Consider the following 25643-nt stretch of genomic DNA (forward strand, 5'->3'; position numbering starts at 1 on the left):
TTCCTTTTGTTCTGGGCGCAGGACTCAGGACGAGCAGCAACAAAGGCCAAAGGTTGTTGACAGCGTCGGGAAACTATGCTATGGATTATGATGCTGCCAACAGCTAAGTGCGTTCTTAGGGGCGCTTCAAATGACGGGGCGTGGCAGGGCATGTGGGAGCAAAAGGGCGCGTATTGACAATGGGCTGGCAAGGATTCTCCTCTCGCTGAGTTAAGGCTTTAACCAACTAGGCAAATGCAGGTGAATCCGGCTGGGTCTGATGCTGGAAAGTCCAGATCGAAAGCCAAATGGGCAGGGAAGCGGAAGACACTTTGAGAGAAGTAAGGTTCATAAGTTTTGAACATTTTTAGTGTAATTTAAGGCTTACTTAAGAATCTAAATTATAAATGAACATAAAAGCTCATTAATAAGCAGGATTCGTGTTTTCCCCAAATTAGGTTGCATAACTAGAACCCATTATGGAAAGTACAACTATGCCATAATTTCTCTCTGCTTTAAGTTGGTATTTCTATAAAAAAAACATAAAAGTTTCAAAGTTAACTTCGCAAATCGTTCTGTGAATACGGATTTATTTAATCAGGCTCAAATGGCGCTTATCCTGGCTGGGGAAATGGAGCTGCTTACTTAGCATCGTTATGGCCAACGATTTATGCATAAGCGGCGAATAAGGAGCATTACAATTTGGCTAAATCTCGGAGCGCCCACGTATGTGAATGGGCATCCTGCTTATGTGCATGTGAATGAATCCAGCCACGGAGACAAACGGCAGCCACTTAAAACTGTCACAAGTTAAAAACCGCAAACTGCACTCGCAACAAGGATTGCACCTCCCCAAAGGGTTGCGAAAAGGACTCAAGTAGGAATGAGGTGCACGTGGGGAGCAAAGAGAGACATTATGCGACGGCATGGAAACACACAACAATTTCACAGACAATGAATACATTGGCGAAATGAGCGGGTGGGCGGAGGACTCCTAGACACGAGGACAAAGGAATTTAAATAAATGCATGTGCACGAGTTGGGGCAGAAAAAAAATCACAACAATTGGTTTCACACTGCAGGAAAAATCGCAACAATTGCAGACAAATTACACTGGGAAAAATGGCTGTAAAAAAAAGGTAAAAAATAAGAATACTATCTGTGTAGGAATTATCTTAACAATAATATGATTTATATGATTCTTACCACTTTTTTATAGATATTTTATTAACAAGAATGAAGCGTTTCTAAATAGATTTAGCAACACTTTTTTTCTCTGTGCACTGAATAGTCGGGGTTTAGATGATTGGGGAAGAAGGTTAGTGGGATTGGGTGAAAAAGAAGGATGGCCTTACAGCCACTCGAGGACAACGGCGAGCGATGACTTTGCATTTTGCATTACATTTACTTTTTGCAACTTTCGAGTTACTCCGGGCGAGAGCAGTTTGAAAATTATTGCAGATCCTGAAACTGGAGTCAGCAGCTTCTTTGGCTGCTTTGGCTTCCTCGGCTGCCTCCTTCCTTCTTAGCCACATTTCAATGTTGCGTTTTTGGAGTTATTTTAAGCCATCGTTGTTGTTTTGCGTGTTGTTGCTGCTTACACACGCAAATGTCTTATTTATGCTCAGCACTTTTTGCCCAGCACCCCACAAGCTTTTCCCCCATTTTCCGCCCGGCGACAACTTCTTGCGGCTGAATGTCGTCGACATTGCTTTCTGCTCCGGGTTTCCCACTTTCCCCCCACCCTTCTTCACCCCTTTAGGGGATGTGAGTGGGAGTTTTCCCTCGGCTTCATCCATGCGGTCCTCTTGCAAATGTTGCCTTGAACATAAGCCATAGTAGAAAATGTAAAATCGTGAAAACTTTTAAGATGATAATTTCGCAGGGGATTTTCTATATTTATTCTTTTTGAAAAGGTTTGGTAATTGTGGTAATAGAAATTTCACATTTTGTAATAAAATAACAGCACAAATAAAATCTAAGTAATAAATCTAAAAACCAAATTAATGTCAATTAGCACACCAAAATTAATTCATACTTTTCTATATAACACTGGTTAACCCATATTAACAATACTGTTTGAAAGATTGAGTTTAAGTAACTTTCAATGACTACTTAGTGTAAATATACCACCCATTGGCTAGCAAGCTATAGAATTTATCAATGCACTTGGAATTGAAGTGGCAGGGATCAGGCGATAGATTTCGGTCACCAAAGGTCACCAAAAAACCAGCATTGTATTGGATGCATGCCCACGCATTGATATCCACTTTTTGAAGCCGCCCGGAGCGGTGGGGAGCGGAATCCCCGCAGCGTCCCCACTGATCCCCCAATCAAAAGCCAAGCCTGCCAGTCCAATTGTTCATGGGAATACAAAGCTCGGATTGCATTTGGCCCGACTTTTGTGGAGCAGCTTCCCTGCAAGGATTTTCGCTATGCCATCGTACTTCAACTTCAGTCCGGGGCTTTCTTATGCAAAATCCATTCTTGTTGCTTGTTATTCTGGCATAAAAGAAAATTGTTTATATAGCTGAGAATATATATTTGACAAGAAGCGGAGCAAAGGATTCCACGAGGAAGAGTTGCCAGCGCATACTTTATTTTCTACGCTTTTTCCCTTCTTTTTTTCGCTTTTTGGAGGGATACAGGACAGGACAGACCGAGCTGCTTAGTCCTGGCTCTAATAGAGCCTTGCCAGGACTTTTTATGCTGCTTATTAAGGCTGGAGAGGATTCGCCCCCGCTCGAATTCCCCCCCGCGTCCTTGCTTTTCCTTATTTATTGTCATGGATATTTGAGTCAAGTTTTTGCTGCACTCCTTTGTGGCCCGTGGATAATATACAATTTTTTAATGGCACATAATCACGTTAACTGAAAACTGTCGTCGCCACTAACTTAATAAGCAGCAAGTCCAAAGTTCCCCGGACGAGAGAGCACTGGACAGCTGGGCACGTTATGCAATTTAACAGAATTATTTAAATTTCAACGAAACTTCTGAAGTGGGGCATGAAAAGTGAGCGGCAAAGTTTGCAACATGGCAACAACTTCACTCACCATGGGTCAGTGTTGCAATGGGCAACTTTTAAATTAACCCTAATTCAGAATGCGCCAGCAGCAACTAAATGGGAATAAAAATAAAAATGAAATAAAACTTAAATACAAATACAAATAAAAATAAGCAAATGAGAAAAAAAAGGCAGAGGCAAAGAAATGGTGGCCAACAAGTTTACAATATTCTTGCGCATTCTTCAACTTTAACAATTTATTAAATGGGTCAAAAGCCACTAAAACTTCATTTATCATTGCATGAGCAGGCACTGCACCACGCCCACCGCCCAGCCACCCGCCACGCCCCTCGTGCCGCCCACGAGCAGCCAGCACGTCAGTCCGTTGAAATGCCAACAAATCGCAGAGACGAATGAGCTCGGCAAACTTGAAGCGCTTCCGGTATGCCACAGCTACTTTTCTCCTCGCTCCAGTTTCCCTGGACTTGTGCCGGGCATGTCGGCACTTCAGGGATATTTGTCATGGGGATGGGGTCGTTACGAACGGAGTCCGCCAAACTTGCTGTGCTTAAAGCCCCGTATTAGATTGGGTTTAAACATAGCTAGGACGTACGTAGACAGTCGCCGTTCAGTTTATCCAACTTTAAACTATATATGCAATTATCTTTATAGAGAAACAGTCATAAATCTTACATTCGTATGTGTATTTAGGTTCAATTGGATTTTGAATATACAGATTCCGATTTGATATAAAGATATTTATCTTTATAAATATATATATTTTATTTTTTTATAAAGATAGGATATCCGAAAGCCCACAATCCAGCTACTCAAAATATTTAATTAGCCTATCCATCTGCTCCTCTACTTGATAGTTAAGGTCATTAGCTGACTTCTCAGTTATATAATATTTAACATCGCGTGCTTGCAGAGAATGCTTAAAGATCATATATGTATTCAGTTACTATATATTATACCAGCTTACTTATAGGATTTAAGCTATTAATGTAGTTCTCGTTCGTCCTGTTGGATGTACAGTCCAATTAGGACGTCGAGTTATAGAGGTGGTGTCCCTGGGAAATATAAAAATCACTCGTCTTGTGGATCGAGTTATATCCGGATGTGGAGCTCTGGTGATGGGAATTGGTCCTGGTGTAGGAGGTTCTCTTGTGGGATCGTTGAAAATGAAAGTCAGTCGTCTCGTAGTTCTAACTTGAGGTCGGGTCCATAAAGTGGGTTTTGTTGCTCTAACTGGAGACCTTGTGGGGTTTGAAGGTCTTACCGGAGGTCGTGTCCATAGAGTGGCTCGAATTGTGGGCCTAATAGTAGGTCTGATTGGGTGTCTTGGTGTGGGTCGTACTGTGACTCTAATGGGAGGTCTTGTCCATAGAGTGGGACCAACTCTTGAGCGCGTTGGACGCACCGTTGGCAATGGAGGACGCACTGGCGGCCTGGTCCACAGAGTGGGCCTTATATTTGGCCTAGTTGGTAGTAATCTGGTTGGTGCCCGTGACCAGATCAGAAATTTTCGAGTGGTTCGCACTGCCGGTGGCCTAGTTGGCCTGGCGGTGGGTCTTCGGGTAACTGGTGGTTTTGGGATCCTTCTGGTTGGTTGCCTTGTTATGGGACGTCTTCTGGTGGGCTTGGGTGGTGGAATAGTTGGCCTCCTGATGGGTGGTGCAGTAGGAGGTCTAACAAATCGCGGTGGTGTTGGTCTGAAAGGTCGTATCGTTAGCCTTGGCGGTGGTGGTTTTGGCCTTGGAGGCGGTGGTCTGGGTATTGGTCTGGGCGGTGGTGGTGCACGCCTAGGACTCTCATCTGGAAGTGGCAGGATCAGTGGTGCTCTTGGTGGTGAATATGCCTGCGTTCCATGGATATGAACAAAAGTCAAGCAGAGCAGGCAACAAAAGAGTACCAGAGCAAGTCGCATTTTGTGTGGTTGTTACGAACGAGTGCTCCGATTTATATAGGTTACTAAATAAAGACCAAAAATAAACACAGATGGTTGGCGAAAGAATTTGTGCCTTTGTCTTTAGACTTCACTCGGTAGTTAAACGTTTTATTAAACATACATAATTACATGATTTCTTGCTTTTTCCGTCTACTTCACTTATCTTTTGGTTTCTCTGTTTTTTTTTTGGGCTGGGTATTGTATCCTTTGTATCATATGTATGCGCATTGTGTATAATACTTGTACATTTCTATATAAATGTATACCGTATATGAGTATCTTCTTTTTGTTTCAATACATATATATATATACGAGTATAGAGAGAATTACTTTTAATATCGGCTCAACAAACATAACTGTGAGTGCAGTTGTACAGAATGCATAATACTAAGGTTCATCTACCCGAAAAATCTTCAGAAATATGGTGCTGTACACAAGAACTGGCGTATCGTTACTATAAAATATCCAATTTAATTTGCTATCAACAATATTTAAATATAATGTTTACAGTATTCAATATATATTTATGTATATGTATATCGAGCGAAAGATTTGCTATTTGAAATCAGGAAAAAATATGTTTTAGGTACAAATACAGTTTAGTTTGCCTTTTCACTTTGGTGCGTCAACTTTCATATACTATATAAACGTATATCATATATTACTATGTTATATGTTTTCTTAGGTATGTCAAAATATGTCATTTTGTTAGTTTATTTGTGTAAAAATTAAAACAGTTTATTCAACAGTTGATTGCAATGAGGCGGATTTCCATAATATCAATCGTTACAACATTTGTTTATCCTTTGGTTTAAGTTTTCTGTTTTATTTGCAGGTTTTTCGTCTCTATGTTGCTTATTTTTTAATTTAGTTAAATTTGTATTTCAATGTAACTACATTTATATTCCATAGTTCGTATTAGTTTGGTATTTATTGCATAGGACCATTTTGGGATTGAATGTGTCGCTTCCAATTTTGAAAAATTGCAAATATGTAACACAAAGATCATTATTTTAAGTTGCGCCCATATCATCTTCATAAACATTTGACTCAAAGTGAGCTACTAATTTTGCACTTTACATGAAACTGCCCTAACTTATTCGGTAATCAACACGGTGCGTTTCAAAGCCATAAGACAACGGATAATCTAAATTAATACTATGAAATAGTATAGTGAACATCAAAGTCATAATCAACTGCGGCTAAACGAAGCAGCTCCCACTGCTTCCCGATGTCCTGTAGCCTTGAAACGCCTCGTATTCACATGTCCTGGTGTCGAATAACTTCAATCTCTGATTAGTATTTTTTCCGTGATTGTATAGGTACTTTATGTGTATTTCGGGGTGAACGGGTAACCCATGCGTATGAGTAATTTGCTTTGGTAATCGCCCAAAAGTAGGCAACAAACTCTGCATGCTCATAACTGAAAACTAAATCCGGGATGATCGATCGATCAATCATTGCCCGGCGCCAAGCAACTGATATAAAAAGGCCTATAAATATTATAGATCGGCACAATATATATATATAACTATCCGTACACACACATATATTGCCCCATGTATATATTGCTAAGCTGCTATGTGAAAATTCGTTTCGATTTCCCCCCCTCACTCCATCGACTTGAACCAATCCAACTTATACGGAATCTTTATGCTGGCTATGTGGCATGTCCTATATAAAATATATATGTGTATATGTATATGCTATGCTATGGTGTAGATCGTATGTTGACTGCCCAACAAATCAAAAATAAAGCAATGCAGTTATGCAATTCATATTGCAGGCCAATGTCCAAGATATGTTTGCGGTTATACTTTGTTCGTTTTAGTACTGTGAGTATGAAGATGGGCTGAATGCCGACTCCGGGTAGCCAAGGTCCCCGTTTACTGAGCGAAAGGATTGTGCGGATTGGCACCGGGTATGTCCAGATTACCGCCAGTGGTCTGGTACGTGCCATATGGTCCTCCATTCGGATTCATCTCGTTCAGCCGCGAGTTGGACAGAGCACGTGGAATCGGATTGCTGGGAACGCCGTGGGGTGCCAAATGCGAGGTCTCCTCGGCCACCTACAAATTGGAGTTATTGGATTAGTTATATAGATACAGGGATTACTACACACAACAATATAAATATAGCTTCCAATCTAGACTTGACCAATTGGATTTGCTACTCCTTACTCACCTGATGCGGATCCTCGGTGACTGGGATTTCCGAAATGAAGCCCTGCTCCTTGCGATAGAAGTTGACGAAGATGAAGAATCCGAGGACGAAGAGGCAGGCGATGCCGTACCAGCGGAAGGTAGTAGTAGTACCGTAGTAGGTGACGAACATGCCGCCAATGATGGCGCCGCAGCCACGACCCAATCCGTGATGGATGCCCTGAAGGACACCCTGAGCCGAGGCTCTCAGATGCTTGGGAGTGTTGTGGGCAATGTAAGAGCAGGATGCAGCCCACACGGCTGCATGGGTGATGCCCTGCATCAGCTCGAAGGGCAGCACCATCCACGGATTGGTCAGATAGGAAATGTATAGGAAGCGCAGAACATTGCCAATCAAGCCCAGACACAACACTTTCACATGGCCGATTTGGGTAATCAGACGGAAGCTAAAGAAGTAGGCGAAAATCTCGGAAACATGATTGATGACAGAGGCCACACCGAACAGGGTGGGAGTGCCACCATAGTCCTGCAGATGCCAGAACAGAAAGGTAAAGATCAAGCCAATGCCGAAGCCCATGAACCAGGCCACGAAAAGGAAGGAGGCGGTTTTCAGGTCTTTAAAGTGGGTCAGCACGGTCATCCACTCCGGCAACTCCTTGGCCGTCTGGGCAAACACCTTGGACTCGGCACCGATATGCGGCTGTGGCTGATGGCCAGTGGCCAGGAAGCTACTGACGCCACCGGCACAGGCACCCGAGGCGGCACTGCCGCTACCAACTGCCAGCGATGGCAGATTCAGTTGGGCCGCCAACTGGTTCATCGACTCCTCCTCCGCCCGCTTGTTGGGATCCACGAACTGCGCCTGCTGCTGTGCCGCCAACTGCTCATCGATGGGATCGTACTTGAAGGTGATCTTCGAGGCGGAGATTATCGCACAGGTCATCAGCACCGAGAAGATGGAGAAGCAGATGTTGTAGTTCTTCTCCTTGTTGCCAGCTCCACAGGGATGATTCGAGAACGAGGTGGAGTGATCCAGGGCTATGCCCACCAGGAACATAGAGATTCCCCAGCCGAGTGACCCAAACATTCGCTGGTGACCGTACTTGTCCGCATCCTCGCCCAGCAAAGTTATTACGGCGGAGTCGGCCAAAGTAATCGCCGGAGCGCTGAAGAACTCCCCAATGAGGATCACCAAGAGCAGCAGGAAGAAGGCCTTTTGGATGTCCTGTGGGAGGAGATAAATTTGTATAAGTATTTTTAAAAGCATTCCAAAGATACAATCCTCTTGGCAGCTGAGACGTTAAGTTAAATAGGAGATTTATTAGACATAAATTACTTAGTATATGTTGAAATGGCAATAAAGATATGGATTGCAAAGCTATCCTATCAATCCTATCTTTCCATTGAACCCTATTTTACTGGCACATCCTTCCTATCCACTTACCGGAGTCCTGTACACCATGGAGCTGAAGATGGGCGTCACATAGTCCCTGTGGTACTTGTCGTCGTAGTTGCTCACAAAGTTGATGTGCACTGGTGAGATGCCCGCATCGATCCTGGGCAGCAGCAGTGATCTCTTGTGCCGACTGTGTGCTGCCTCCGCCTCCTCCAGGGCCTCATCCGCTGGCATGGTGCCAGTGCCCATGTCCAAGTGCTCCTGCTCGTACATGGCCGACAGGTCGCGCTTCGTGCGTGTGTAGGTCAGCACAAAGTCCGTGGCATTGCGCCGCTCAATGCAGTTGATGGCCTCCGGTCGGATGAAGCTCAGCGGAATGGTAAAGAGTACCCAACAGGCCAGGGAGCCCAGGAGCAGACGCTTGCCCTGCCGACAACGATCCGCATAGGAGCCCCAAAACGGGGCCGACAGGAACTCCACAAAAGGCCTCATTCCCACTAGAATTCCACACTGGCCCGGATTCATGCCCATCTGCTTGAAGTACACGCCCATCAGCGGAAACAGTGATCCAAATGCGGCGTAGAAGAAAAAGTAGAAGCTTTTCACGGGTATCAGTTCCCGTTCTGTGCTCGCCCCGAAAAACATTTCCAGGATGTCCGAGTGGCCGCGAACTTTGTGCGTTGAGTCCTTCGCCTCTGGATACCTGTGAATAAATGTGAATCAACAAGTTGGAAGCGAAAGTAACGGGCTTAATCCCTTGACTTACAGATTGGGATCCACCTCGCCAGTGGCTTCCACATCCACCCGTGGTCTGGCTCCAGGTGGTCCGTATCCGGCTGCCTGCTGCTGCGGCTCAATGCCGTAGTTCATGCCCTGGTCGTAGCCACCTGTTGCCTGCTGCTCGTATCCATAGCCCTGCTGGCCATATCCCGCTCCTCCGGCGGGTGCTCCGAAGGGATTGGCTCCTCCTCCGCCACCGACACCTCCGCCGGCGCCTGCAGTGTAGGGATTCATTGTTTGCTAGTTCCTTGAACTCGGATGGTCTCTGCTGGATGGTCCTGGGTGCTCCTCCTCTAAACCCTACCCTTTCTGGTTGGTGCTGTTCCGCTCTTGGCTGACACTACCCTTCGGTCTGGTCTCTTGTGTCCCAGTTACAGTCTCATTATCATCTCCATTATCATTCGGCAGCTGCATAAAACAAAGGACACAATCCATCATTACCATTTCATTGTTCTGGCTTACACAAAAGGCCAGAGTTAGGCGATTTGGATATTTTTTTTCTCATCGCGTGTTTCATAGGAATCGAAAAAAAACTTCCTTTTTAACGGACAGGCATTTTTCATTAAATTTCTTTGATAATTTTTAAACACGAACTAAGCAATATAATCCAGTGCTTAGTTCAAGTAAACATTCCGGAAATCAAACAAAACCGGATGTCAACTACTTCCGTTTGACATTTCCTTGCTTTTTTGAGTGAGCACTTAAATATTTTCCCTCCACTTGGCTTTTATAAATAAAAGCGTAAGATACAGAGATTTGAAAATGGCAAAACAAACAAGCTCTGCCATTCACTCCGGGTTTTTTGAGTGAGCTCAAGCGAGTTGAGTGAATTGCATTTGCTTGTGAGCTTTGAGCGGAGTAATTTCTATTACATTTTTTGGTTGAGTTTACTGGCAACACACATACGCACCGTTGGCACATAAGAAATGTGGGTAAATGGGTACGAGGGTGTGTGTATATGTGGGTTATTGTCTGTATATAGAGCAGACTTGTTGTTGCCACTAAAGGCTAAATGCAAATGGGGGTATATTGTTGGGAAAATTAAAGATTTTTGAAACAATAATAAGATGGTAAGGTAACATCTAATAATATACCAAATATATATACACTAATTTTTGCAAGGTTTTCATACAACCTAATTTGAGCACAGAGCATACACAGTTCATTTATTTTAGTTAATTATAAATCCTTTTGCAAATCTGCAGATTTATTTCCCTTTTAATGGCTCACACGTGCCCACAAAATCCGAGGTACATATCACACTCTATATATAGACAATTTTCGCACACTTCTTGAAGGCCATTGTCACAGGTTGAGACACTTGGGGCGAAAGCCACCTTCAAGTCCTTATTTCGTATCCTGTGTATTATGTAAACTTGTCGCACTATTCACCTTTGATTCAATAGGTATATTACACACCAGAAATATTGTTTGGCTGGCTGGCTTCGCTGAACTATTTAACTATTCGGCTGTGGGGCAAATGTGTTACGTGCGTAATCGATAAGCAGAGTTTTCCTCGCGTCTGGCCTCTATACGAGCGTTTGGCAAGCTGCCCAAGAGTTTTCCAAAAGAGCCCCGAAAAGAAAATGTTGCGCTCAGAAAAGCGGACGGAAAAGCTCGCTCAAGCGCGTTCCGCTGTCGCACGCTAAGGTGTGTGTGTGAGTGTATCTGTGTGTGTGTGTATCCAGTCTAATGAGATTTGACGCGGTGGACGGCAGGACTTCAAAGAGAGCGAAAGAGAGGGAGTGTCGCCCTGTCACGGTGAGTGCGAAAGAGCTGACAAGAGTGAAAGTGACAGCTTGGCGGGAAAAGTTCGTTTCAAAATTGCACTTCCTTCAGCAGTTTACAAACACGAAAAGTATTATTAAGCTTAGCGATGTAAACAATACATATTTTTAAATTAAAAAAAAATAATAAATTTCTAAGTTATAGTTTTAGTAAAATAAACAGCTGCATAAAATGTAAAGTACCGAGTGCTGTAAACTACGCAGCGAAAACCCACATTGGAAAAAAATAATAATTTTCAACACGTTTGCCTTCGGTGTGGCCTACTCGTTGATAGGCAACAAGAAAAGTCCCCAAGATGGGGAACCACCGGCGACCACAGCCAAGACGTGCCACCCATTCAAATCTTGCTGCATCGTTGCCACCTATAAAAAGCGAAGTGCTCTGATTGAAATCAAATCAGTTCGATTTGTCCACCACTCCAAGCACAATGAAGTTCACCATCGTTTTCCTGCTGCTGGCCTGCGTTTTTGCCATGGCTGTGGCCACTCCCGGCAAGCCTCGCCCATACAGCCCACGCCCCACCTCCCATCCCCGCCCCATTCGAGTGAGGCGCGAGGCACTGGCCATCGAGGATCACCTGGCTCAAGCCGCCATCAGGCCACCACCCATTCTGCCCGCCTAAAGATGTGTGGATCCCGCGGATAAATCTTAAATGATCATCCGATCAAATTTGTTGTGAATTTTTTCTTCTTAAAAATTGTGAATTTTTCACTTTCGGCAAACAGTAAATAATAAACACACGAAAGACAGCAATTAATAATCTACAATCAATTGTGGCACAAAAAACTTGGGGGGTTCCCATCGCTTATCAGCGGTTTTTGTACCGCATCTGCTGAGCTCTAGAGCAGATAAGAAATATACTTGCTCAAAACAAAACCACAAAAGTCACGTTTGAGAGAAAATAAACCTAAACGTATTAAATTCGCTACTCCTGTGAATCACAAACCGGTTCTATAGCACGTTCCTCTTAGATTCTAGCGAAATAACCAGATGGTTGCAGATCATAATGAATGGGTTTGTCCCCTAAAAAACAAAGTGACAAGCCCCCTTAAAAAAATAGCTTAATAATAGATTAGTTCGTATACAATTGCATGTATAAATACTTTAAATAGACATTAGGCAAGAAAGTTATTCGTACAAGCTTATAATTATTAAATTATTACCACATTTAAAAATATATATCCTTGTTTTTAAAAACAACTTAAAAAAAAAAAAGGTTTATAAGCTAATTAGCTGGTAGACTATAATTTTCAGTGCAAACTTTTCGTTGACACTGCGAGTTAAAGTTTCCGCTCTCCTCTCTTTCGGCTCGCATCCTTTTCGCCCGCTCCTGCGCAGAAAATTCAATTAGGATTCGGCTGAAACTTCACTCAAATCCTGCCGCTCTCATCGTCGCTCTTTATTTCGCTCGCCAACCCCTTCCGGCTCCACCAGGATAATCCCTCCACGCAAAAAACCTATTGATAAAGCCTGACATCAAGTGAGAAATACGATAGAGAATCCCTTATAACTGTCAAATGCCGACCTGCGCAAGATGAGGATGAACTCCTAAATCAAGACACAAAGGAAACCACTTGGAGACGCTGACAGAGGTCCTGCGGCGGGGGTGAAACCGGAACAATGCAGCAACAAGTGGCGTCAATGGGTCGCAAAAAAGGGGAGGTGATGAGGTCAAGTCGCACAGCCACACAAGCAGCAGAAGTAAACCACCATCACATCTGAGCGGGGAATTTCGCGTTGATAAGGCATCCAGGCCGAGATCGGCCATCAGATGAATTATGTGAACCACCAGAAAAGTTCTTCCCCGCATCTTGAGGTATAAAACAGAAACTTTGGTCACCTTGGGGCATCAGTCAGCTCCAGCAATCCAGTCCAGCAACATGCAGAAGACAAGCATCCTTATCTTGGCACTTTTCGCCATCGCAGAGTCGGTTCCCACGACAGGACCCATTCGCGTCCGTCGCCAGGTGCTCGGAGGTTCCTTAGCCTCCAATCCCGCTGGTGGGGCTGATGCTCGCTTGGATCTGACCAAGGGCATTGGCAATCCCAACCACAATGTGGTGGGTCAGGTTTTCGCCGCCGGAAACACTCAAAGTGGTCCAGTCACAACTGGAGGAACTTTGGCCTACAACAAGTGAGTTCTCTAAGCTAAGAGATTTTTATAGGGTATATTAACTCTATTCTCTTCATTCCTGCAGTGCTGGTCATGGTGCTTCTTTGACCAAAACGCACACGCCCGGTGTGAAGGATGTCTTCCAGCAGGAGGCCCATGCCAATCTATTCAACAATGGCAGACACAATCTGGATGCCAAGGTCTTTGCTTCCCAAAATAAACTGGCCAATGGTTTCGAGTTCCAGCGCAATGGAGCTGGTCTGGATTACTCTCACATCAACGGACATGGTGCTTCCTTGACGCACAGCAACTTCCCGGGAATTGGTCAGCAACTCGGCCTGGAGGGACGTGGTAACCTGTGGTCTTCGGCGGATCGGGCAACCCGCTTGGATCTGACTGGATCAGCCAGCAAGTGGACAAGCGGACCGTTCGCTAACCAGAAGACTGACTTTGGCGCTGGCTTGGGTCTATCCCATCATTTCGGCTAAGCCGTCGTATTTGATAATAGTAATTCTAATTTATTGACAATTATGTAAAAATTAATATATTAAAATTATAAAAAAATTATATTTTATTAATAACAAATCACGTCTTTCTGCGTTATGTATGATAAGCATAATTATTATTATCAATCAATTAATTAGACACTGATCTAAGCAATTAAACAACTATGAAGGGTATTTCAATCTGATTGTTCAATAGATTTTACTTAATAGATTATTTAATAGATTTTATTTCCAGAGCTAAATGAACAATTTTTGAAATGATCATTCCTAGTAGTCTAAAAAGATACTTTTATGCTGAGAAATTTTTAGACTGTCCTTATCCATTTTAATAGGATTAATTAATAAAATATATTTTTGTGTGATTGGAACCGCTTTCTCCATTGCTTTCTAAATTTCTAACCAAATATATGAAAAAATACATTGAAATTATCAAATGAAACCGATTTAAAGGGTACTTTTCGGATCGATACTCATTTGTGTATTTGGTGATTTCAAACAGATGCTTAGCTTGTGTATGATAAGAAACTAAGCGATTTTAATCATCATCAACTCAAGCCTATCGCTAAATGCTAGCCTTTTAATTTTAAAATTAAGATGAGATATATTTCTCAACTACAACATTATTTTTCCTTTATTTAATTCACATTATAACTTTAGATAACAGGTTTTTTTTTAACGATTATCAAGCGTGCCGTTGTTTTACCATGTTTCAATAGTCATACGACTAAATGTCTTCTTATATTTAATCAAAATGAAATTAAATTATATTAGCTACTACACAAACAAGTTTTTATTTAAGTATAGAAATGTTTTGAGAGCCTTGCGGAAAAAGTCAATGGGTCATCAAATAAGAAAGGTTACAAACACACAAAAATGCCACACGTAAATCACCCATCAATACGCTGGGGGGAAGTCCTAACTGATAAGGCAAGCCAGCTGAAAACGACACCCAGATGAATCTAGTGATTTACCAACCAAGTTCTTCCCCTTAGATTACGTATAAAAGCGGATCATCAGTCACCTTGGACATCAGTTAGCTCCAGCAAACCAAACCAGCAACATGCAGAAGACAAGCATCCTAATCTTGGCACTTTTCGCCATCGCAGAGTCGGTTCCCACAACAGGACCCATTCGCGTCCGTCGCCAGGTGCTCGGAGGTTCCTTAGCCTCCAGTCCCGCTGGTGGGGCTGATGCTCGGTTGAATCTCAGCAAGGGCATTGGCAATCCCAACCACAATGTGGTGGGTCAGGTTTTCGCTGCCGGAAACACTCAAAGTGGTCCAGTCACAACTGGCGGAACTTTGGCCTACAACAAGTGAGTTCTCTAAGCTAAGAGATTATTATAGGGTATATTAACTCTATTCTCTTCATTCCTGCAGTGCTGGTCATGGTGCCTCTTTGACCAAAACACACACGCCCGGTGTGAAGGATGTCTTCCAGCAGGAGGCCCATGCCAATCTATTCAACAATGGCAGACACAATCTGGATGCCAAGGTCTTTGCTTCCCAAAATAAACTGGCCAATGGTTTCCAGTTCCAGCGCAATGGAGCTGGTCTGGATTACTCCCACATTAACGGACATGGTGCTTCCTTGACGCACAGCAACTTCCCAGGAATCGGCCAGCAACTCGGTCTGGATGGACGTGCTAATCTCTGGTCATCGCCCAATCGTGCTACTACCTTGGATCTTACGGGATCTGCGAGCAAGTGGACGAGTGGACCGTTTGCCAACCAGAAGCCAAACTTTGGTGCTGGCCTGGGACTTTCCCACCACTTCGGTTAAATATTACCCTGGTATAGATGTAGAAACTAATTTATTTAAAACAGAATTATGAAGCTAATACCCTTTTTGAAATAAAAAAAATATTTCATTCACCAAATAGAATATGAACATCCATTTCAAAACCTGGATTGAATATACGCTTTTCGTATCAGTTTACGGTTTTCTTTTATCATTTTATTTTGTAGTTATTTGAATATTTAGCTTATTATACCGCACTTGCGTAAACAATTCGATCCCACTCAATGATTAATAATTTTGCTTATGTTAGTTTAATGGATTTTGTTTTACATTTTTTTTTTGTTGTGGTTGTTGCTGCTCCTGTTGCTATCTTCACCAATTAGGATTTCATTTTGCTTTTGCAGAAACATAAAACATGTTTGGCTTGAACAATGCTTGGGAGTTGTTGGAAAATACAAAAGGAAACTATGAAAAGTCTGCTAAGTATGCTGATATCATGTTTGAGTTGATTAATGTCTCCTGCACGCCGCTTACGATAGCTTCTTAGCCTTCTGGTACAGTGTGTCCACCACCTTGCCCATACTTTGTATGGTTTCCAGCACGCGTTCATAGGTCTTGTCCACGGGCGTCTCTTCGAAAACAATCAGTACTCCCTCACCCTGATCCAGAATGCCGCTGAACTTTTTGTCGAGGATCATTTGGGACAGCTTCTTTTCCACCTGCGGCATGGGCAGCTGAATGCTCTCGGCAACATGGGCGACCTGCCAATAAGGATAAAAAAATCGATTTTAGTAAGGGAGAACATGCCAAGACGTTATAATCTATCTCACCTGCACACGAGAGTAGGGTTCAATGATGCGGCACAAGTTTTGCTCCAACATGGTGTCGTATAACGTGCCCAAATGCGCCTGCACAATCACATCCTCGGCCAGCTCCTTTTTGTATTCCTTGAGGGCAGCCTGGAAGTCGGCCAGGGAACGTTTGTGTGAAGCCTCAGCCACTGATTTCATAGCATCTATATCGCGGCCCGAATAGGTAATAGCCTGGTAATGACAATTATATTTATATGATAAATTGATTAAATCTACACATTTTGGTTAGATAATAATTCATTCACATATGTATATGTAGAAAATTACAACTGCTGACGCAAACTCATTTTGGACTGCACTTAACTTACCAGCTTTCCGCTGACGATCTGGTTGACATCATCTGACTGTCCCAACATGATTTTGCACAGCAACATGTATTTCAGCGAGGTCAGGGCCTTGACGCTGTCCACGCTGTCGAATCCTTCAAAGGCCTCGTAGAAATAGGAGAATGCGGTCTTAAAGTCACGCTCATCGGCCGCATGTAGGATGCCGGACTGAAGATCCAGTGCGCCCTGCACCTTTGGCGGACAGTAGATAGCATTGGCCGTGGTGCGGGCTGAGGTGAGGGCGGCCCTAGCCTTGGGCAGGTTGCTCAGTGCGTGATAGGTTTTGCTCTCCAGCAGCTGAACTTCCACCAGCAGATTCTTGTCATCCAGCTTTTTCAGCTCGCGCAGCAATTGGGCACCCAGAGCCAAGGCCTCCGTATACAAAGCAGTATCAAAATATAAGGCAATCAGACGAGCTTCCAGCGATTGGCGAAGAAAAGTGCGCTTTTCCTGTTTGGCCCACTCAATGCAGTCTTTACACAATTGCACCTAGAGATCAAACAAAGAATATTCTAGTAAATTCTAGTACTCATTTAGTGAAACATGAACTCACCTCAATGCCTGTGCCCGCGTCCATGTCCAGGAACATGTCCACCAGGGAACGCACCAGCTTGGCCGCTTTGGCCTTGCTGATCGAGCTGAGGAACGGACGCGTCACCTTGATGAGATCGGCCAGTTCCTTGGCCTTGCCCTCCTGCTTGTAGAGCTCGCCCTGCTGCAGAATGCCCTGCTCCTTGATTCGGATGCGCTCCTCATCGTTCTCGGCACCCTCCTGGTCGCGGACCAGTTTGTTCAGCAGCGAACTATCCTGCTCCTCGCGATTCACGCTGGACAATGCCTGGGCACGCTCGAAAAGTGTTGCTCCGGCCATCTTGCGACTTGAAATTTGTGTTCGGACGAGACGAGATGAGATGTGGGGGCGCTCAACTCAGAAATTTACTAATCAATCAACCAACTAAGCTTGTCTCAACTCAGCTACTAGCAATGCGACAATTTTTTCTTTGTGTTCGATCGGTTCCGGTGTGTATTGATTGCGTATTTACGTGTTTTATGCTGACTTTTTCACCTTTTGGTCGTTGTTATTAAGCGCCAGTCACGATTAGAGCTGGTGCGATTTCGATAGGCGAGTCATAGCGGGCATCGATAGGCCACGAAGGTCGCACTATTGCTTGCTGTCGATATATCGCACGCAACTTGTGAACAATCGAACAAAACCGGTCTGCCGACGTTTTGTACTGACCAAAGACACTAGAATAATATTAATATTCTAGTGCCTTTGCACTGACATTGTATGTGATCGTGTGGCTTCGGCAGGCACATTACATTATTTGTAAGTCGAATATGTGTTACACCTAATTTAAATTTTAAATATTTAAATATAATTATGACACGAACCGTAAAATCACATCGATATCTTGTTATGTCTCACACCTAATGAATATCGCCAAGCTGCCATCACTATTTGTTTTGTTGCTTTTAGCAAGTAAAGGATTTAAAAACGAAATGGGTGAAGAAACTATTAACTCCACACAAAACAAAACCAGAACGAAAACCACGCGACCCAAGGCAGTGTACCTGTGGACAGTGAGCGATGTGCTCAAGTGGTATCGCCGCCACTGCGGTGAATACACCCAGTATGAACAGCTCTTCGCCCAGGTGAGTTGAGTGCACAATCGTAATCCCAATCCTTGATTTACTTCACTTACCTTCGAGCCTCTTTGGAACGGTTTTCCTTCAGCAGTTCCGTCATTTCAGCACCTCAAAACACAAGCAGGAAAATTCCCGGTTACTTTTCGCTACAATTTAGACATCACTATAACAGCCTACTGATCATGTTTCCTTTTTTTCCATCTACATTTTGCAGCACGATATAACCGGAAGGGCTCTACTACGGATCACAGACTCCTCACTGCAAAGAATGGGCGTGACGGACAACCGGGATCGGGAAGCCATTTGGAGGGAGATCGTTAAACAGCGACTGAAGACGGACATCATGGAAATCCGGGATATGGAGAGGCTCAACATTTACTAGGATCACTCTTTTTTTTTTGCTGTAGTTGGCATAGTTAAAGCTTATTTTGTAAACTTTTTTTTAAGATTCTTAGACGCCATATCTGGTTTTAGATTAGACAATCAAGTATGATATTAATCAAATATAGAAGAAAACAAAATTCTTCTATTGCCCATGATTGTATATATAAAAATAAACCTAGAATGAGAGATTTCTTTAGTTTTTATTATTAGGATACTGGTTTTATAGTCTACTTAAGTAAGGACCAGAATATAATTTTTTGAGATCACTTAAGTGTGTTTCTAATATCAATTACTTATAACGACCAGTTCCTCTTCGGCTCAGATCTCTTTTTCCAGCTTGGGCGAAATCAACTGGACGTCGTTGTCCACTGGCTTAGGGGCCACACTGGCTACTAGGCCCACTCCTGATCCGGCTACTGCCACGCCACTGTTGCAACTTGAAGTGGTAATCACTTTTGGCAGCGAGTTGGATGTTAGGATATGCGGCATGGTGACGGTGCCATTGCCCATTGGCAGAGCAGTTGTGAAGAGCAGCTTGGGCGGCTGCAGACGTTGAGCCGTGGAGCATGGCGAGGCTACAGGTGCCGGCTGTATGAGGCTTGGCAACAGGTTGAACAGGCGCTCGCCCATAGACTTCTCCCAGTCCAGGCGCTCGCGTTCCAGGGATAAACGATTGTGCTGGATCTCGTTGGCTTCGTTTTGCGAGTTCAGCAACTGACGAAGAAGGATTCTCATTGCTGAAAATTGAAATTTTTTTTAGTACATTGGAGATAGAATAATAGCAACTTGCTACCCACATGTCATGTGTCTTTTCGTTTGCAGATCCTTCCTACCTTTCTCGTGATCATGGCGACTCTCCTCCTTCTCAAGTTGAATGTGCTGCTGATGGTGCTGCTCCTGCTGGAGACTCTGTTGCAGTTTCTGCTGCTGCTGCTGAACAGCGGCCTGCACCTGAGCTTGGGCAGTGGACAAGGGCAACGTGGCGGTTGATTTACCCACAGCAGCAGCCGCTGCCGCCGCCTTGGCCTGCTCCGCATTGACCAGCACGAACTTGACTCCTCCGGGGGCTGTGGCGACCAAACCGGCGTTGCTAGGCTGTGCCGGTGCTGCCGCCGAACCGCTAATCATCAGACGAGCGCCCTGATTGATGGCACTCTGCAGCAGTTGAATTTGGGGCGCAGCTCCTTTGGCGTTTGCCATGGGACTTGGTCCCACGGCAGCTGGCAGCTTTGATTGCATCAGGAAATTCGCTGGCACCAACGAGATTTTACCGCCCTGAAGTTTGCTGGCCGTTGTCGTTAAACTATGCGTGGTCGCGCTTATGCTAGCCGTAGTGGTGGTAGTGCTGGCCGGGATGATGACATTGGCCCCGGTGAAAGGAAGCAGATTCGACGGTTTGTTACCCTGTAACATTTCAGCCAAAGTGGATGTATTAGTAGTGGAACTTGGTGACTTCTCAACTGGTGGATCTTCAGCGGCATCCACATCGATGGGTTCTTCCTTGGGCTGTGGCAGAATCATGCAGTCATCGTCGTCCTCCTCCGGTTCGGGCTCTACTGTGGAAGTTGCTGCTGCGGTTTCAACTTCCTGGCCTGGCTCGATTTTGATGCACGGCGAAGTCAGGGCTTCTCCTATATCAACCTCTACATCAGCGGACACCTTGCGACGCTTTGAGAAGGATTCCTCGTTCATATCGCTGTCGGCTTCTAGGCAGCCAGCTTCCAGTTCCTTTCGACCGCCGGTATCCTTGTTTTTGCTGACCAGAGCGGAGAGCAGCATGTCATCCTCCTCGTTGTCGCTTTCGGATAACTCCTCTCCGTTCGCCAGCCGCCGCTTGCGACGTTCGGCATGCTCCTCCAGGGCCTGCTCCAGTTGGTATTTGAGCGATGGAGCAGGCACCTCATTGGGACGCACACTGAAAATGGGTCTGGTCATAATGGCGTCCATCTCGGCAAAGTGTTTCCAGCTGGGCTCCGAATCGGTGGACTGACCGCCGCACTCCTTGTCCTTCTTCAAGCGATTGTAGAAGCACTTGAGGTTCTTGATCCGTGTGGTAATCTCCTCCGGCGAACGATGATAGCCATACTCCTGCATCTTGGCGGCCAGCTGACAGATCACGGCGTGCTTTTTGTGCGTGGTGATTAGGGTTCTCTGCAGTTTGGGATCGCCCCACAACTGGATGAGCAGCTTAGTTTCATCGGTGTCGAAGTTGGGATTGCGTCCCACAAGGCTTTGTTTCTTGGAGGAGCTCTGGCAAGGATTTGGGGCACCATTTCCTGGAGTGCTTGGGGCACTCGCAGGATTCGCTGTGACAGCTGAGCCGTTGCTCACCGTTTGAGCCGGAGTTGATGGTACCGGATAGGTGGCCGCCGCTGCCTCCGAGCGGCGTTTTTTGATCCTAGCACTGGACTTCAGGCTCATGGCGGCTGCACTGCGTCTGGAAAACGAGCACGAAGTCAGGTGAAAATCAATATAGGCCAGAAAATGGAAATCCGGGAGCAGTTGCCTCCGTCTGCAGGCGAGTGAAAAATGAGCCAGGCGAACGGCGCAATCGCGGGCAACCGAATTGCCGGAAATCCACCCCTAAACATCGGATATACCCCCGCCGCTCGGGAAAATCGGCGGCTAAGCCAAGTGCATTTCCCACCCAACTAAGTAGTAGCATGCGCGTTGGCTCACAACAGCTCTCTCGCTCTCTCTCGTCCTTAAAAGGCATGCGCCAAGGGGGAGTTATTGATTAGTAACTACCTGCGTTTAGGGGTTTTTCCAACTGACACCGCGAAAAACCCTCAGTTTTTCTTATTTGCCAATCAACTGGCTAACGGGAAAGCATGGCTTTTTGCAAAACACGTGCTACTAATGGGAATCTGGCGAACAAGGACGCGAATTAGGATGCGGACACGAGATCTGCGCATCACACTTTGTAGGACATGCGCAGTGAGAGCGAGCGAGAGCACGCGTTTACCTGTGGCCGGGGTGGAAAGCGCTCGCTGCAACGAAGCAGCAGACTTTGCGAGAAGGAAAAAAAACTTGGGAAAACTTGCTGAGCAAGACTAGATTAGCGGATCAAAATCACTTACCATTCACCAGGAGCGATTCTCAAAAGGTAACAGTTTAAACTTTTCAAAAGGCATGTATCGATAGTCGATAGGCCAAGCTTGGGGCTGCCAACTGTGAAAGCAATGCAAATGATTTGTTTATTTTAAAGTTAAATAATGTACAGTTTAATAACTTAATAACAGTGCAGTTAATTTGAGTTTAAGCGAATCAAACAAGTAGCTGAAATAACATTCAAAAATTACAAATACGAAACTGGTATATTTGTCGGCTGTGTGGTATTTTTAGAATTTCTGTAGACGTTCACACCTGTCAGCTGTTGCTAAAGATTTGGTTTGCAACACAAAACTAGAAAAATGGTTTTGTCCAGCGAGGAGCAGGAGTTCATTAAGCGCAAGCACGAGGCGACGCTGAAGCTGCGCCAGGAGTTCCTCAAGCAGAGCTCCAATCCCTACCGCCATGCCACCGGCGAGGGCGGCACCGTGGTAAGTGGGAGCACCAATGCTTGGTTTGGTTATGTCATCACTATGTGGAATAAATGCTATTAAACCGCTCTACATTGCAGTTCGATGCGGGATTAGCCCGTTTCCAGGCGATGCGAGTCTCCAACTACGAACACTTCAAGCCCACCGGCAAATCCTTCCGCACGGGCCTGTTCGCCGTCGTCCTGCCGATTGCCCTCTACGCTTGGGCTTTGAAGGCGGAGCGCGATGGACGCGAGGAGAAGTACAGGACTGGCCAGGTGGCCTACAAGGACCGCCAGTTCAAGTTCATCTAAGCCATACATTCAGCCAATTGATCTTCGATTCGTATAGTGGAATTAAAACAAAACCGTAATGAAGCTATGCCATTTATTTCTCCTCCATCTGCTTGTCGCGAGCGATAACAAAGTCCTCGAACTTAACCATGTACGTGGTGCCCTTGTGCCAGTGGGCGGTGACCTTGCACGGCTGTAAAACGCAAATCATAATGTTAATAATTATTATTTGATGGAGTCTGTTGGAAAACATACAAATCCGCAGTTCGTGAGCACAGCTTCTACGATGCCAGCGGTGAAATTGGCGCAGTTCAGCGAGCCCTTATCCTTTGGCACGCTTATGAATGTGTTGACTAGCGGTTCCTTTTCAATGATGTAGTATGTCCTTTCGTCGTCGTTGGCATGTTCCAGTTTCTCCGCTTCCTTGCCAAAGAGATTCTTCCAGACCGTGGTCTTAACAAAGAGCAGCATTTGGGTTAGTTTCGTTTCTCGCTTTGAGCTGCGCTCCCTCACGAAATACAAATCGATTATGCGGGTGCCCACATCTTGGCCCAGATCGTGGAGTCTGAAAATGGGTTGGAATTAACGAATTAATCGCAAAAACATTAAGAAACTCCCACCTTGTTTGCAATTCTGGGACTGTAAACACTCGGCTCTGCGAATACTGGACGATTTCGCTGAAAAGCAGCGCCACAATGCTCTGGGAAACTTCCGTTTTGCCCTTGGATAGTGGTCTGTCCAGGATATTGCTGCGCGGACGCATCGAGGATATTTTTAGGGCCTCCAGTTTTTCCATTTTCCTGATAAATGTATCAAATTATTTTCCAAAACAATACAAAGTGTGCACGCCACCTTTTCTGCCCGAAATGCCAAGAGCTTTACAGAAGTGGTCACACTTAAGGTTGCGACAATAATACAATAAATATTAATTAAATTTATTAAACCTTTTGCATTTTTTAAATTTTGATGTAAATTAAAAAAAAATATATTGAAAATAAGCTGATTTGTTTCATTAATAGCAAATAAATAAAGTGTATAATGTATAACAGAAAAGTGTGCTAAGTTGTTATACTAGCACCAACTTAAGCCCGCGAATTTGAATTCTAGCCGTTACTTTTCAAATTCAATTGTTACTCGGAAACATGATCGTCTGATTTTGTCTTCCTTGAGCTGCAACAGTCAATCTTTTTACTCGGGTCCTGAAATATCACCTGCGACCAGTGATCTTTGGAGCATTGTTGTAATTCCAGAAGGTAATCCTCGAAGTGTTTAAAGCGAATTTCCCGGGTATTGGGACAACCCACGCCGTGATAATAGCTGCACAAGTTATCGCAAATCCAGTTTCGCTGTCCCGAATCACTTGCGTAGTCCTCACTCTGTGCGTCATTGCCCTCCAAGGAAGCCGCGTACATGCGCGACGTTATTCTCGCTATGGAGTCGTCGACCTTGTACTCCACCTCAGGGTGGAAAATCAGCTCCATCACCAACGGGTGATCCTCCTCCCGACGCGCATATAGTAGATGCCACAATGGCATCAAGTTGAATCGAATACAGGACATCAAACGCCGAATGTGCGCTTTCCTCTTGTTCCAATTGTGACCCATCCATCGAACAGCTATAAAGAAAACCTAAGAAAACCCAATATAATGAAATAATAGTTGATAATGTTGATAACCACCTCGATCTCGGTGTTCACACAGATTTCATCGGAATCGAGCAAATAAATCAGATGGGAGGTCGGCAGATCCAGGAACTCCTTGGTGGCCACAAAGGTGAGCAGAAACTTGCGGATCCTAGTCAGCATCAGATTGCGAACCACATCCATGGCGGGATTGTCCTTCGACTCTACGTATAGGGCACATGCCGTATCCTCGTTGTAGCACTCCTCATCATCGAAATATTTCCAGCAATGCGCCTCTAGGCTAGTGATCCTCAAATAAGTGGCAGCCACATAGACCTCCACAAGGTGGGCCAGCTCCAGGACGGGCTCATCGCTCAGCATCCACTTGTAGGAGAGCATAAAGGCCTTCTGGGACACGGCGTTCTCGGGCAGGGTGACCAGCAGCGGAATCATGTCCAGCTCGCTGAAGAAGCGAGAGTACACCTGCAGCACGATGAAGTGGCAGTTGAAGTACATATTGTTGATTTCTATCTGCACAGTGGTCTTCAGATGGGACTCGAACATGTAGCGCAGCACCGTGGCCAGCTGATCCTTGCAAGGCTGCTCCAGTTTCAGCCAGCCATCGGCATCCTCGAAATTATGACCGAACTCGAAGAGGGAGCGATTCAGAGACCTGGTCTCTTCGACATCGTTCTTTGATACCTTCCTAAACACTCTATCCAATTCGAGATCCTCCGCGTTCGATACCATTCTCGCAATAGAGTTTATTTCATCTTTGGTGGATGACTTATCGGCTCTAAACTTGGGACTGCAAGGAGGAGGAAAATCGTTTGAGATTCACTAACTGTTCCTAAGATTAACTCACTTGGTAAATAAAACGCTGCAGGTGAGTTCCTGCCTCTCACTTTTCTGGCCATTGGACAGTTGTTGTTGCCTCATCAGTTCCTCCATTTCGAAATTTGTTTTTCTTGTTTTGTATTTTTGACTGCAAGGCTACTGTGTTTTTAAATGTTTACAAAATAAAAACACACTCGTAGCTTTCACATTGTTTATTAAATTGTGTTTTATTGTTGGTATTCTTTTGTTCACATTTTCAAATACATTTATATGAATAAATATATCATTTATATTACTATTTTTTTATCCATTTCTGCAATGACACGTTTCTTTTCAATTTAATATGAGTATATGCGGCTATTTTAACCATTTTGCTGATTTCGATGTGAAACAATAAGGGTAAGAAAATGATACAAATTGCAAAAGGTGACCTTTTATTTTAGCTAAAGTAATAATTCCGCCTTTTGATCTAGTTTTATTGTGTGTTTGAGGACGATTGCAATAATAGTTAGCTATTTTTCCATTGAGTAAGCGTGTAAATTAGAGAGTAATATAAAACGTAATTGTAAATTATAGATACATATTTAACATTTTGTACTTCTTGTTGTTGAGTGTTTTGTTTCCGTTTCCGTTTCTGTTTGGATCCGTTCACGGTTCATCTTGCCTTATATTTTCAAAAATTTGCATTCCATTGATGTCCGTTTTCAGATCTTGGCTTGTA

General features: G+C 44.4%; 10 protein-coding genes and 1 pseudogene across 14 annotated transcripts; 5 read left to right on the forward strand and 6 right to left on the reverse strand.

The window, feature by feature from the left end:
- Positions 1–3977: 3977 nt before the first annotated feature.
- On the reverse strand, positions 3978–5182 carry LOC117138512 (annotated as a pseudogene).
- On the reverse strand, positions 5009–10833 carry LOC117137935 (major facilitator superfamily domain-containing protein 6-A). 2 transcript variants are annotated; one of them, XM_033299690.1, is made up of 5 exons: positions 10692–10833; positions 9259–9680; positions 8541–9195; positions 7119–8321; positions 5009–7003 (listed from the first exon to the last, which is right to left on the reverse strand). In XM_033299690.1, exons 2-5 carry the CDS (start codon positions 9504–9506, stop codon positions 6821–6823), a joined length of 2289 nt encoding a protein of 762 aa, XP_033155581.1. In that variant the 5' UTR covers positions 9507–9680; positions 10692–10833; the 3' UTR covers positions 5009–6820. The 2 variants fall into 2 exon arrangements, with proteins under 2 accessions (XP_033155581.1, XP_033155580.1); XM_033299689.1 differs by having other exon boundaries at positions 10665–10833.
- Positions 10834–11459: 626 nt separating this feature from the next.
- LOC117137946 (drosocin) lies at positions 11460–11813 on the forward strand. Its single transcript, XM_033299708.1, has one exon. The coding sequence runs from the start codon at positions 11488–11490 to the stop codon at positions 11680–11682; it is 195 nt and encodes a 64-aa protein (XP_033155599.1). The 5' UTR covers positions 11460–11487; the 3' UTR covers positions 11683–11813.
- A 1110-nt stretch (positions 11814–12923) lies between these two features.
- Positions 12924–13740, forward strand: LOC117137942 (attacin-B-like). Its single transcript, XM_033299703.1, has 2 exons — positions 12924–13194; positions 13259–13740. Exons 1-2 carry the CDS (start codon positions 12941–12943, stop codon positions 13659–13661), a joined length of 657 nt encoding a protein of 218 aa, XP_033155594.1. The 5' UTR covers positions 12924–12940; the 3' UTR covers positions 13662–13740.
- Positions 13741–14723: 983 nt separating this feature from the next.
- LOC117137941 (attacin-B) lies at positions 14724–15612 on the forward strand. Its single transcript, XM_033299702.1, has 2 exons — positions 14724–14993; positions 15058–15612. The coding sequence occupies exons 1-2, from the start codon at positions 14740–14742 to the stop codon at positions 15458–15460; spliced, it is 657 nt and encodes a 218-aa protein (XP_033155593.1). The 5' UTR covers positions 14724–14739; the 3' UTR covers positions 15461–15612.
- Positions 15613–15706: 94 nt separating this feature from the next.
- LOC117137940 (26S proteasome non-ATPase regulatory subunit 11) lies at positions 15707–17487 on the reverse strand. The gene is made up of 4 exons (XM_033299701.1): positions 17170–17487; positions 16599–17105; positions 16249–16461; positions 15707–16179 (listed from the first exon to the last, which is right to left on the reverse strand). Exons 1-4 carry the CDS (start codon positions 17485–17487, stop codon positions 15949–15951), a joined length of 1269 nt encoding a protein of 422 aa, XP_033155592.1. The 3' UTR covers positions 15707–15948.
- A 588-nt stretch (positions 17488–18075) lies between these two features.
- Positions 18076–18836, forward strand: LOC117137944 (protein aveugle). Its single transcript, XM_033299706.1, has 2 exons — positions 18076–18272; positions 18481–18836. Exons 1-2 carry the CDS (start codon positions 18120–18122, stop codon positions 18646–18648), a joined length of 321 nt encoding a protein of 106 aa, XP_033155597.1. The 5' UTR covers positions 18076–18119; the 3' UTR covers positions 18649–18836.
- LOC117137936 lies at positions 18832–21788 on the reverse strand. Of its 3 annotated transcripts, none has more exons than XM_033299693.1 (3): positions 21731–21788; positions 19448–21087; positions 18832–19387 (listed from the first exon to the last, which is right to left on the reverse strand). In XM_033299693.1, exons 2-3 carry the CDS (start codon positions 21069–21071, stop codon positions 18969–18971), a joined length of 2043 nt encoding a protein of 680 aa, XP_033155584.1. In that variant the 5' UTR covers positions 21072–21087; positions 21731–21788; the 3' UTR covers positions 18832–18968. The 3 variants fall into 3 exon arrangements, with proteins under 3 accessions (XP_033155584.1, XP_033155583.1, XP_033155585.1); XM_033299692.1 differs by lacking the exon at positions 21731–21788 and adding an exon at positions 21399–21637; XM_033299694.1 differs by lacking the exon at positions 21731–21788 and having other exon boundaries at positions 19484–21174.
- A 209-nt stretch (positions 21789–21997) lies between these two features.
- Positions 21998–22552, forward strand: LOC117137945. Its single transcript, XM_033299707.1, has 2 exons — positions 21998–22192; positions 22273–22552. Exons 1-2 carry the CDS (start codon positions 22064–22066, stop codon positions 22483–22485), a joined length of 342 nt encoding a protein of 113 aa, XP_033155598.1. The 5' UTR covers positions 21998–22063; the 3' UTR covers positions 22486–22552.
- LOC117137943 (trafficking protein particle complex subunit 5) lies at positions 22542–23317 on the reverse strand. The gene is made up of 3 exons (XM_033299705.1): positions 23085–23317; positions 22720–23029; positions 22542–22657 (listed from the first exon to the last, which is right to left on the reverse strand). The coding sequence occupies exons 1-3, from the start codon at positions 23258–23260 to the stop codon at positions 22559–22561; spliced, it is 585 nt and encodes a 194-aa protein (XP_033155596.1). The 5' UTR covers positions 23261–23317; the 3' UTR covers positions 22542–22558.
- Positions 23318–23411: 94 nt separating this feature from the next.
- LOC117137937 (kelch-like protein 6) lies at positions 23412–25096 on the reverse strand. Of its 2 annotated transcripts, none has more exons than XM_033299695.1 (3): positions 24951–25094; positions 24143–24893; positions 23412–24092 (listed from the first exon to the last, which is right to left on the reverse strand). In XM_033299695.1, exons 1-3 carry the CDS (start codon positions 25034–25036, stop codon positions 23595–23597), a joined length of 1335 nt encoding a protein of 444 aa, XP_033155586.1. In that variant the 5' UTR covers positions 25037–25094; the 3' UTR covers positions 23412–23594. The 2 variants fall into 2 exon arrangements, with proteins under 2 accessions (XP_033155586.1, XP_033155587.1); XM_033299696.1 differs by having other exon boundaries at positions 23925–24079; positions 24951–25096.
- Positions 25097–25643: the final 547 nt, after the last annotated feature.

This window comes from Drosophila mauritiana, chromosome 2R, assembly GCF_004382145.1.
Source record: "Drosophila mauritiana strain mau12 chromosome 2R, ASM438214v1, whole genome shotgun sequence".
Lineage (NCBI taxonomy): Eukaryota > Metazoa > Arthropoda > Insecta > Diptera > Drosophilidae > Drosophila > Drosophila mauritiana.